Raw genomic sequence first — 12,672 nt, forward strand, 5'->3', positions numbered from 1 at the left:
AAGATGCAGTACAACTTACCGAAAGTATACATAATATCGACCAATTAGTGTTTTTCAACCACTGAAAGAGGTCAATATATAACATCAGGAGAACAATTATGTCACATAACGTTACATTTACCTCAGGAAAGCCATTTAATGACCATAGCATGTTGAATAGAAAAAATAGCTTGAGAGGAGATTTTGCTGAGCACTATATTACATATTTATTATATTTTTACTTATGCCATTAAGTAATTGTTATTATAACAAAAACTGCATTATATTTAATTTGTTATTTTTAACCTTTAATAATACCAGCAGATTGGGCCCTCTATGTTTACATTAGGTGAGATTATTAAAAAAAATAATAATTTAAAATAAACATGTATCCAAATTAGTCAATATTGAATCAAAATCGGAATCAAATCACAAGAATGGAATTGAAATCTTGAAATTTTTGTCAAGCAATAATAAAAACTGTATCCTACCAGTCATTGTACAATGTAAACATTGTAACATGTTGTCACTAAACTTCATAAAATTCTATTTAGTTACCAAATGTTTTGACATTCACAATTACACTTATTGTGATGTAATATTTGTTTTTACAGCCCTTTCTCCTGTGTGCACTGAAGCGCATACGGCTCTTGTTCTACAGTACATTACAATAAAGCTACTGAAATAGTCTCACCATTATTATTATTATTATTTTACTAGTAATGCAAATATGATGGATGACGAATTTGAACATGAAGCATCAGAAAAGTATAGCTAGATAACATCAACTGAAAGTACTGATCACACAGAATAGATAAAATCATCCATTTGGTTCAAAAAGACAAGACAAAAAGTAGTACACTATACTCAAATCATACTTTAATCAAAACATGACCATGTACAATAAAACCATACACTTTACACACAAATAAAAATATAACCCCGAACCCTTTCTTCCTTATAGCACACAAACGATTGCATTAAAATTACACTACTGAACATGGATTCATTCAGTGAACAATTTACATTCTAGTTGCTCTTAGTGTATCAATGTGATGAGAATCCGTCTGTAGAAAGGAATCTGTCAATCATGACAAATGATCTCTCTGGTTGGTCATAAGGCAAAATGTGCCCGCCTCCCCTGACAATTACCTGAAGAGAAGAAAACAGAGAGGAATTCACTATCAGTCAGCTTTCTATTGTATTTCTGAAATACATTCATGTATTTCTACAACATTAATTGATGCCAAATAATTACAGTAATATAATTTAATTATAGAAAGTAATATTTATTAAAATAATAATATGCCGAATTGAACAGCACATATTTTACACAATATTTAAAACCAATATACTGTACATTTGTATATTATCTACCAAAGCTGTAAGCAGATTTTGACAGATCGGCTGTCAGCCGATGCCAATCATTTCAAAATGAATCAGCCAATTATATTATGTTATATTGATCTAGCAATACTGCAAAACCTCACCTGAAAGAACTCATTCACTTGTCGTACGTAACCTGCCACTTCAGTATCACTGGGCTGGACCTTCCAGGGGAAGCGCATAGTTTTTTTGTACTCGTCCGCTCCAGACCAGCTCACGGTGGGCAGGAAGAGCTCAGTCAGAGGGGCCGCAACGATGACATCAAGCTGTCCACTATAGATCAACACCTGAGTACACAAACAAATCAGTCCCACAGTTCAATCTAAAGTGGGAATTACTCTGGAAAAGGAAGACATGTGAAGACCCCAATGCTACTTAAACCCACAAAATGATTTGACAAGTATGATATCGACAGGGTGCATCTAAGAGCTTGTCCTTTTTACAGATATGGGGTCTAATAAATTTGATATCAAGGGACACTACATTAACAATACAAGTAATTCAATTAACCAAACACAGGGCAAAACACTTACCAACTTTACACAGGCAGTTGGATCATAATAGTGTTTTATAATTCCAAATATTAAATCCACTTCAACAAATGATTCCCTTGTGAAATACTTCAAACTATGTAGGCATGCACTAATATAAAAAAAATCTGGCTAATAACGATAATCTTGTTATACTCATGTTACAGTCGATATTAAAATGCTGGTCACACTTTAGATTAGGGTCCAATTCTCACTATTAACTAGCTATGAACTATGACTATGATAGTAGGGTAGTTGTTAAGTTTAGGTACTGGGTAGGATTAGTGGATGTAAAATATGGTCATGCAGAAAAAGGCATTAATATGTGCTTTGTAAGTACTAATAAACAGCCAATATCCTAGTAATATGCATACTATTAACCAACTAGTTAATAGTGAGAATTGGACCCTAAACTAAAGTGTTACCAAAATTCTATATAATTGTATCTAAATATAAACAGATTAATTATCCATTTAACAATTAAAAAAACATAACACTAAAACCTAAAATCAACCTTTTGAAATGGCACATTTCAAATATTATATACTGTATCTATTTACCCTATAAAGCCTACTGTATCATATTTGATACGCACATTTTGAAGTCCTCTAAATGATCTACATGATCAAAACTTGGCTAAAAAGCCTGTTGTACACTATCTTCTGCATGCCTGCTGTCATCTGATTGATAGTTCATACTTTTTAAGTAAAAGGTCATTAGAATCATTAGCCGCTTGTTCTCATTGCTTTACCGTTCCATTCTGGGCCTGAGAACAGTTTGTAAACATGGTGTGCCAAACCATGTGAAACCTTTACTGATTTATACATACAGTAGTCAACATTTGAAGTGGATCAAAACCTTTCAAAGTTATACATGAATTTTGAAGAATACCCATTCTTGTCTTTGGACAACTTTGATTCACTTTTTTTGATCCACTTCAAATGTTGACTACTGTAGTAAAAGCAAGACTAATTTTTATATTGCTAGTATATTTCACCTAATTGTGGGCCACCAAATAACTTTGATCTTCACATCCTATATCATACTATGAGATATAAAAGCCTAATGTATCAAATATGATATTCAACAAAAAAAAATGCATATGCAAACTTTTTTTAATAGACTTTAAAAAAAAGAAATTATCTAAAGGTCAATATAAAACTCCCAAACCAAATAGTTTCCTCACTCTATAGTTGTCCATGAGGACGCCCAACCACGGCTTGATGGACTTCATGACATCCTGAAGCAGGTGCTTCTCAACATCTGAGCCGTCATTAAACGTAAGATTCCCGACGTGGATGGAACGTCGAACATCTGGTAGAGTCACAAATGCAGAAAAATACTCCTGATCTGGAGGTTCCTATTTGGACAAGAAAAACAAGAAAAAACACAGAATGAGACATCAACTAGCCATTCAAATCCAGACCACCCAATTCCCGCCGTTTGCTTGTAATAAAATATGCTGGTACCTGACACTGCATGTAGTTGTAGTAGTTGGTGCAGCCAGTGACGTTTTGGAAGTATGAGGGATAAGGAACAAGATCACCATTCAGTAAGCTGTCAAACACCTGGAGGACAGACGAGATGCTTTCAGAACTGATGAATTAAGAAGCCCCAGCGCCACAGATTCAGTATGTCCTGAATAGGGCTGGGCGGTATGACAAAATATATCGTGGAGAGGATTTAAAGTGTCTATCATTAGAGATTTTGATATATTGTTTATATCGTGGCACATAAATGATCAGCGTATCCCAGTACTACTTAAAGTTATTGACACTGTATAGTGATAAAGAAACTTGCATGAATGATAAAATAAATAGTGGAAAGTGCATGACGTTAAAAAGTATTTAAGGAATAGGTCACTTAAAAATATTATATTTTTGATCTTGTCTAGTCAGGATCTCAGAATTTTCCACTGGTTGAGACACAAACTTCAGAGTACATTTTGTTCAAGTGGTAGAATGTTAGGCCTAAAGGAGAAGTAAGGTTAGATGTTAGAGTTATGATTAGTTTGATATACAGTTTACTATTTTATTCATAAAAAAAAATTATAATACAAATCACAGGTCCATCACCTGTTTGGTTACAGAAATTTTTCAAAATATCTTTTGTGTTCAGCAGAAGAAGGAAATTCATACAGGTTTGAAACAACTTGAGGGTGAGTAAATGACAACAGAATATACATTTTTAAGTGAACTATTTCCTTTAAGTGCAATAAGCCCTGAAAAACTAACTCAATGCATTAGTCGCTGACTGTCACACACCCGAAGCAGCTTCTCTCAGACAGCATGCAATCCCGATTTCAACTCTCTTTCGCAGCTTATTGCACTTGAATGCTCAAATAAACACAGAATTATGTCAAAATGGCCATTGTATGGATCATTCACTTAAACCCAGTAGGGTGAAAACCATATGATTTGATTGGATGGTTTGCTATTGCTGTGATGTCATGTGAGTGACAGGTTGTCCCGCCCCTCACACAAGTAAACACGTCATCAGAGTAGAGACGTCATAGCAAGTTATTTTGATTAAAGATTACGAGGGCGCATATATATATATATATATATATATATATATATATATATATATATATATATATATATATATATATAATGGTCAACTTTGATTTCTTGGTTCTTTAATGTTAATCAAACATCAAAAGAAAGAGAAAAATCACTCACTGCTCTTGGCTGAATAAGATTTAATTCATACTGTGAAGACTGTGCAGTGTTTTATTTTTTACACTTGATTATTCAATTTCTGTAGCATTTCTTACTATATGTTAAATAAATGCTTATTCTTAATATTTTAGATTTATACTGTTATAGTGAAATAAAATTTCTCATATCGTGAAATACGATTTCGGTCACATCCTGAACGCTGCCTCTCACCTCAAAGGCCTCCACCCATCTCTGCTCCTGGATGAGTTTGACTCCTGCATCCGTCTGCATCTTCACATGCTGCCTCTGCAGTTCATCCACGAGACCCGTCTGATAGAGGAAATCTGAATAGCCTCCCAGCATCTGAGACAGAGAGGATCGACGAGATTAAAGTCTGCACATGAACAACAGTCAAAGTCAAATTCATCTGTATAGCATATTTCACAATACACATTGTTTCAAAGCAGCTTTACCGAAAGTCAAGTACACACTGCAGTTCATTTTGTTTGTCAGTTCTCCAACTTAAAAATTCAGGTAGTGACTAGAGTTGCCATGGAAACGGCACACCAAACACAACTGACAAGCAGCAAACACCCTCTCTCGCTGTTGTTTTCACTGCTTTCAGGTGAGTTTAGTCTCTAAAATCACACAAATAATACACACTATATATTATTTAGTATATATAGTATTAGTATTTCCTGACAATTTTCTTACGTGTTATTGGCACACATCTGTTGAATATTTACAAATAGTTGTGTCTTCGAAAAAGTCCGTTAGCATCTCACCCGTTTTCAGAAGAGGTTAACGTTAACTGTTAGGCTGGTTTAACTGGTTTAATTGGGATAGAATTCTCTAAAACATCAATAATACTAAATAATAGATGCATGAGATTACATTCATAAAAAGAAAATGTATTTCCTTACAGCAAGAGTGCCAGGCAACGTGTATACGCAGTATAGCGCGTTATACTTGCAGTTCAGCCGCGGCTGACTGGATTGAGCGCCCAGCAAAGCGTTAGTAAGCAACCAGTCTGATCACGGCCATTTGACTGGTTTAATTGAGATAAAATTCTCTAAAACATCAATCATAAAAAAGAACATAATCATATCAACAGATGCATAATAAATGAGCTAGAAAAGGGAGGAACACAAAAACTGCCAAAAATCAATGGTTTCTGAAACTTGCCAAAGGCAGACTGCCAAACAACTAGCCAGCCACTGACAGGTCACGTGATATGACAGAATCAGACTGGCAGCTGCCAACCAGCCACTGACAGGTGACATGACATGCCAGTGGCGGCTCCTGCCAGCCAGCTGAAGATTGAACCCCCACTATAAAAATGTGTGTTGTTTGTTTGATGGAATTGCTTTCAAAACAACCCCCCAACCACCACCGGTAGTTGGTCCATTACCACCGTCACAGCCCTAAATATAATAAGATAACCTTGTTTGAAATACTACATTGACTGGGTTAAATAGAATTGCATTACTAAAAAGAGACTAAAATACAATTGTCATTGACTAAAACTAGACTAAATGTCATCAGATTTCACTGTGGATAATTCTGACTAAAATAAGACTAAAATGCTCAGACTTTTAGTTGACTAGACTAAAAAGAGTATGAACGTGACTAAAACTAATAAAAACTAAAATTACAGCTTGACACAAAGACTAGACTAAAACAAACTAAAATTAAAACAGGCCGCCAAAAAAAAATACTAGTAGTGACAACTGCATATATATATATATATATATATATATATATATATATAAAAAAAGACAAAAATTTCATGACCCGCATTTGCCCATATGTGAACTCTATAAGCTTCATTGCTTTATGAGCCCTAAAACGCTTACAATAAGAGGACATGGCATCACTTCAAGAGAGCGCTATGCAAAGCAACCTTCCAATCATCACAATTTTGGGAGCGAGTCGTGTCCCATACACACATGGATCGATAATTTAGGGTACACACTCCTACATTTAAATGCGGTTGTCACTACTGGAACTTTACAGCGTGTACGTGGCTACTGTTATGTTTATAATGCCTTTAGAGCAAGTTCAGTGCAATAGTTATTCTGTACATCATAATTATCAGGAATGTGATGTGTTTTTAAGGAAATATCCTTTTCATTTACCAGCTCAGGGTCACACAGACCATCTCCAATGGCCACTCCTTTGAAGTTGATCTGCACTTTGGCGGAAGGATTGTTCTTGTGGATGTAGTAGCCAATCGCTGGAACATACTTTCCTGCATATGACTATGGGTTTAAAATGTTAAATAATGTAAACAACACACTGTTTTGACTGTATAAGAGAGTATGATTCTAATTGTTACAATCCAAAATGAGGTCCTTTTCCTCACCTCGCCTGTAGCATAGAACGGATTAGACTGGAACTCACTGAATATCTGGAAGAATTGAGTCAGGGCACTGAGGAGAAAAAAACAAACAAAAAAAAACCTGTAATATATATCACATGCATCTCACATTGTCTTAGATATACAGTAATTTTTTTTGCCATTGTACCTGTACAAGTCTCTGCCCACATCATCCTGGTTTTGGGCAAATCCTCGGTCGTCCTCAGTGAAACTCCATCCTGTCCCAACCTGAGAAATCAACCACAAACAAGCATTTCAGATCAATAATTTAACTGAAACCTAAAGACACTGGTCACATGTACTGTATGAGTATATTTGCAGTATATTTGCAGGAGGGCTGTCAATAAAATGTTTAATCAGTTCCGTCTTAAAGAACAAATTGTGTGCAATAATTAGATTCTGTGTGGATGACACTCAAGACAGAACGTGTATCCTATATAAAGACAGATTTATGCATGAATGCTCTTTAATCATCTCACTTTCAGATTTTTTTTTTTTATATATCTCTCTCTATAGAGATAGAGATATATATATATATATATATATATATATATATATATATATATATATATATATATATATATATATATATATATATATATATATATATATATATATATATATATATATATAGAGAGAGAGAGAGAGAGAGAGAGAGAGAGAGAGAGAGAGAGAGAGAGAGAGAGAGAGAGAGAGAGAGAGAGAGAGAGAGAGAGAGAGAGAGAGAGAGAGAGAGAGAGAGAGAGAGAGAGAGAAAGAGAAAGAGAGAGAGAGAGAGAGAGAGAGAGAGAGAGAGAGAGATAGAGAGAGAGAGATCTTTCATAAAAATAACAGAGAACAGAATAAAACACTTATAAATGCATAAATAGAATAAAAAATATATTATATTATATACTCAAATAGATATGTCAAATTAGGGCTGTCACAGTTAACATGTTCACACGTTTTCTATATATATATATATATATATATATATATATATATATATATATATATATATATATTATAAAACGTGTGAACATGTTAACTGTGACAGCCCTAATTTGACATATCTATTTGAGTCTAATATAATGAATACACTGAACTCACCGGGTTGTCGATGTAGAGAACCGAGTACCGTGATGTCCAGGGGAAATCTCTATAACCCACTGCAGAAAGACAGTAAAGGGTCAGACCATGCAATCTTTAGAAGGAAATTTAATATATCGAAATCAGAAGTGATTATAAAACATAAAAAGAACAGGGTTTCTTTATTAAAGCTACTAAAGCTGCCTAAAGCTATTAAAGCTGTAGGATTTACTCCCATCTAGCGGTGAAATTGTATATGACAAGCAACTGAATATTACTTTCTAGCCCCTCCCATTCCAAGGGTGTTTTAAGTCCTACAGTGGCCGTATTATTTAAAATCTGCCGGCAGTCGCGAGTAATCTCCCTCTCGCATTCGTCTCGGTGCCACTGAGTGTAAAAACGCGAAAGGCGAAGCTTGAATTTCCAGGTATGTCCCTCTTTGGCTAATGTATTTTCAAGATGGATGCGCAACATGGCTTCCGCCATTCGAGCGACTCGCTCGTATGTATTCTAAATGGCAGATTATACACTTACGAGAATACTTAATTAGTTGGTTGAAGTGATTACTCATTAATGAGAACGTATAATTTTGAAAGAACAGTGTTTTTTGCTAAAAATCAACTTAAAATATTACACAGTCAGTGTAGCTTTAAAGTGCCCCTATAATGCTTTTTTGTTATATTACATTTCATCTAGTGAGTTATATAGGGGTTTGTGAATGTAAAAGGTCTGCAAAGTATCAAAGGTCAAAGTGCAAGATAAATGGAGTTAATGGAGTCACCCAAAAGAAAGAACTGATTCTGAACTGCCTGAAATGAGTCGTCAGCAATTCCAGCCTTACTTCCTTTGTAACACATTTGCATAATGCAAGCCTATGGTCTTCATTGACTGCCTGTGAACAACATCCACTCTGACCCGCCCTCAAACACTGTAGTTGTAGCTGAGGCCTGGAAGAGTTCGTTTCGTGTTGTCGACATGTCAAGAAGTAACTGTTAGCAAATCCGGTACAGTAAAATGGACAACATCGTTACGGTTCATAGTTCATAGCATACTGTTCATAGTGCTGAGGAAACCTCCGGAGCTGAAATTCAGATATGGTAATTAACGTTTCATTCCCAACACACACTGTAAGCGGTAGACCAATTACAACAGACTGGGCCGTCTGACCAATCAGAGCAGAGAATGCTCTCGGAAAGGAGACACTGTGAGAAAAGAGGCGATGCTGTAATGTATATTATGAGAAAGTTAACATGTTTTAAACCTTTAAAATAGCACAACAGGGTAGAGCCCTGCACGGGACTGTTTTCTTCATCCCGCTCCCGCCCGCGCCCGCCGAATGTCTGACCATTACCGCCCGCTCCCGCAACGTATGTGTTACACTCCCGCCCGCTCCCGCAATATGTATGTCCACTCCCGCCCGCACCCGCAAAACTCTGAGAATTTATTCCCGCACAATAATAGAGATGCATTGATTTTGTGTCTTCTCCCGTCCCGCAGGAAAAAATACGTATTTGTATTGCTATTATTAAAGAGATTCATGGGGTTGTTTGTTTCGTTTCCCTGGCCGGCATGTATTCTGGACACATACACACAGGACAATGAAGGAAATCGAGTGTATGCTGTTTTTGGATGGTTTTGTTTTTGTTTTTGCTGTTTTTTATTCAGGATACTCCGTCTGGGGCGTGCAATGATGCGTGATGATTCTCTCTGACCAATCAGCAGTCTGCCGTGTTTTCACGTCACATTTTAGTATCGCCTAAGCTCGCTCAGAACCTCGCCGGAGGTGGTACGAAAAAAAGTACAGTTACAACTTTTACACAGTGGAAAACCAAACAAAGGAGAGTCGAGTCGAGCTGGTACTGTGTAGTGGAAAAGCGCCATTATTGACATCTCCATCATGTCGCTAGGCTACCTCCCGATCCCGCAGTGTTTTTTTTAGCCGCCCATTCCCGCCCGCAGCAAAGTTCAAACCGCCCGCTCCCGCGAGATTTGCGTTGGGTCCCGCGGGACTCAATCCCAATGCAGCCCTCTACAACAGGGGCACTTTAAGCAAAACAATCCTTTATGGCCTAAGAACATCTATAATTGAATGTGCATAAGACAGAAACAACATGCCATTAAGCTCCAACATATTGGAACACAAAACAGAGATGTTTGTACTCACATGTGAGGTTCTTATGTACAAAATATGGGCCGTGCTCCACAAACAAGCCGAACATAGAGGAGCCTCCAGGTCCTCCCTGCAGCCACAGCAGCACCGGAGCCGTCTCTGGTCTCTCCTAAACAGAGAAGAACATGCAGCAATACATGAATGTGCAGTGAGTCAACAACAGTAACATCACACTAAATCAGACAAATTCTGTGGACTGTGTAATTCGTTGTGAATGTGAACGACCCCTGAAAGCACCTGACTCGAGTGATGCCAACTGACGCAGAAGAGACGGTCAGCAGATCGGTCTTATCTTTAGTGCTGTTTGTATGCAGTGTAACAAAACCAAGTGTGTAACATTATATTACCTGGGCAGGGAAGAACCAGAAGAAAAGGTTACTGTTGTAGGTCTTGTTCACAGTGAGATATCCTGAGAAACTCTTGACATTGGCTCCAGGAAGGGGTCCCACCAAACTAAGTTTTTTGGCTGCATATTCACAAAACATAAATGAATTCGTATTAGCATGCAGGTCAGAAAGATCAGTGAATAATGATAGCAGTTAGCAAGTCACCATGATATATATCAAAATGGACATTATTTATAAGAAATTATGAAAGATTGGCCCACATACACTTTAATCAAAATAATTCCTCTCTTTCTTGTACTGACATCTCTTCACACATACCTTCTTCTATCTTGCCTTGCTCCAGATAGGGGGTGAGCATCAGAGGTTTGCCCGGGTCAACTCCAAAATGTGACCCGCTCACACGGCGTGATTTGCGGCAGAAGAAGGAGGAACATCCACGGGAGCAGACAGACTCCAGGAAAGCCCAGAGGAACAGCAGCCTCAGCGTTTGCTTCAGCATCATAGAGGTTTAAGTTTAACTGCAGACAGCACTGAAATATGACACGGGGATCAATGATCAAGCATGATATTAAAAGGATCATATTACCTGCTCCCTGTCTTTACATGTCTAAACATATCAGACGAGAGAAGCAAATCCAGATCTCAAGTCAGATCAACTTACAAATGCGACACGAGTTACATAAGAACATAACAGAAAATGTGCAGCAGAAACTGTAAATGTGATAGGCTGTTAAGAGTTGCTATCAAATCATACGTGTTAATTCAAATACATCTATTCCTCATCATCAATAATAATAGTTACCTTGAGTCCAAATGGCAGTCAGAAATCCAAAAACAGTTTGCATCGGCATGAATCTGAACTGAAGTCAGGTTGTTGTCACATGACTATATGGGCGCTGTGTCATGTGATCGCAGTGAACCAGGAACTTCAGTCGAGAACATTGACCCCTAGAGGACCATTTGAGAGAAGCAGTCCCCAACACACATACCAGCTTTCCCAAAATATTCGGTAATGCATTTGTTATGCTAGGTCTCACACAAGTGAATATTTCTTAGGGTTGCATTATTTTTAAAGGTCATTTTCTGACCACAAAAAGTCGCTGAACATGTCCACTGCTATAGAACACAAGTTGAACTTTTCCTCAAAAACAGAGCATGTTGTTACACTATTTTTAGAATGGAACCTGTCATTAAAATGTCTATTATGGACTTCTGAGGGGAATTTAACCAAGTATTATATATATATATATATATATATATATATATATATATATATATATATATATATATATTTGTTGGCCGAAATAAATAAATTCACAACATTCAAAATACATGTAGGCTAGTACTTGCCCCAATAAAACTTGCCCTGACCTGACATTTATGAAAAAGCACCCTTGTGTAACAAGTCACTGCTCACTTGAGAAGCATGTAATCCTAACCTTTGGGTAGAGCCGGGCCATAACTTTATAATGTCACAGCACACATAAGAGATAAAAGGGTGATTCTGGCCTGTCTGTCTTGACATTGTCGACTGTATCAAACGATTAAAATCATGCAACAATGTCATAAGTTTGGCCGATACGTTGTGGTAAATAATGGAGTAATTCATTTTAAATATTAAATAATTGTAATGGCCAAAATGTATTTTTTAGCTGTGTCTAACATTGCATATAAGTGTTTACTGCATGATTTCTCCCCATTATATAAATGTAAGATTCCTTAAAATTGCGACACCCAAGAAATAACATCATTTGGCCCCCTTCTAGAGCATGACAAGTAAATAATGCATTTTTAGACAACAGTAGTGTTGACTGCATTCATCAAACTATTAACTTTTAATGGTTACTGCTAGATAACCACACAAATGAGGGGTTTTAACTGTATTTTATACACTAATGGCAAACCTCATAGAAAATGAGTAGCAAAAAGCAGCTCATGTAATATATAGTTTGACCTCTTGAGAATGAAAATCAACATTTGCTGAAGGTAACTGACAATTTTGTTGAGACATAAAAAGTGTCGTTTCTTTTCTGGACCTACTCCCATATTCGTGGAAAGTGCTACATGCTTTTCAAATGGGTGTGACAAAATTACATGTTTTAAAGTGTACAGTGACATGTTATAAATGGCTACAGGCATTTGATGTGTTTAA

At 36.7% G+C, this 12,672-nt stretch overlaps 1 protein-coding gene across 1 annotated transcript; it reads right to left on the minus strand.

Moving 5' to 3' along the window:
- Positions 1 to 836: 836 nt before the first annotated feature.
- On the minus strand, positions 837 to 11,430 carry cpvl (carboxypeptidase vitellogenic like). Its single transcript, XM_084385186.1, has 13 exons — positions 11,323 to 11,430; positions 10,839 to 11,050; positions 10,521 to 10,639; positions 10,168 to 10,282; positions 8,025 to 8,083; positions 7,084 to 7,163; positions 6,921 to 6,987; positions 6,694 to 6,816; positions 4,787 to 4,918; positions 3,365 to 3,463; positions 3,082 to 3,255; positions 1,470 to 1,652; positions 837 to 1,131 (listed from the first exon to the last, which is right to left on the minus strand). Exons 2-13 carry the CDS (start codon positions 11,020 to 11,022, stop codon positions 1,027 to 1,029), a joined length of 1,440 nt encoding a protein of 479 aa, XP_084241312.1. The 5' UTR covers positions 11,023 to 11,050; positions 11,323 to 11,430; the 3' UTR covers positions 837 to 1,026.
- Between the last annotated feature and the right edge of the window lie 1,242 nt (positions 11,431 to 12,672).

The sequence above is a fragment of the Rutilus rutilus genome, assembly GCF_951802725.1.
Source record: "Rutilus rutilus genome assembly, chromosome: 17".
Classification (NCBI taxonomy): domain Eukaryota; kingdom Metazoa; phylum Chordata; class Actinopteri; order Cypriniformes; family Leuciscidae; genus Rutilus; species Rutilus rutilus.

Excerpts from the sequence above, each read along its gene's own strand:
- cpvl (XM_084385186.1), bottom strand. The coding sequence starts at position 11,022 with ATGATGCTGAAGCAAACGCTGAGGCTGCTGTTCCTCTGGGCTTTCCTG. Across the intron at positions 8,084-10,167 it reads TGTACATAAGAACCTCACAT|TGGGTTATAGAGATTTCCCC; the intron begins GTGAGTACAAAC and ends GTCTTTCTGCAG. Across the intron at positions 6,988-7,083 it reads GTGGGCAGAGACTTGTACAG|TGCCCTGACTCAATTCTTCC; the intron begins GTACAATGGCAA and ends TTTTCTCCTCAG.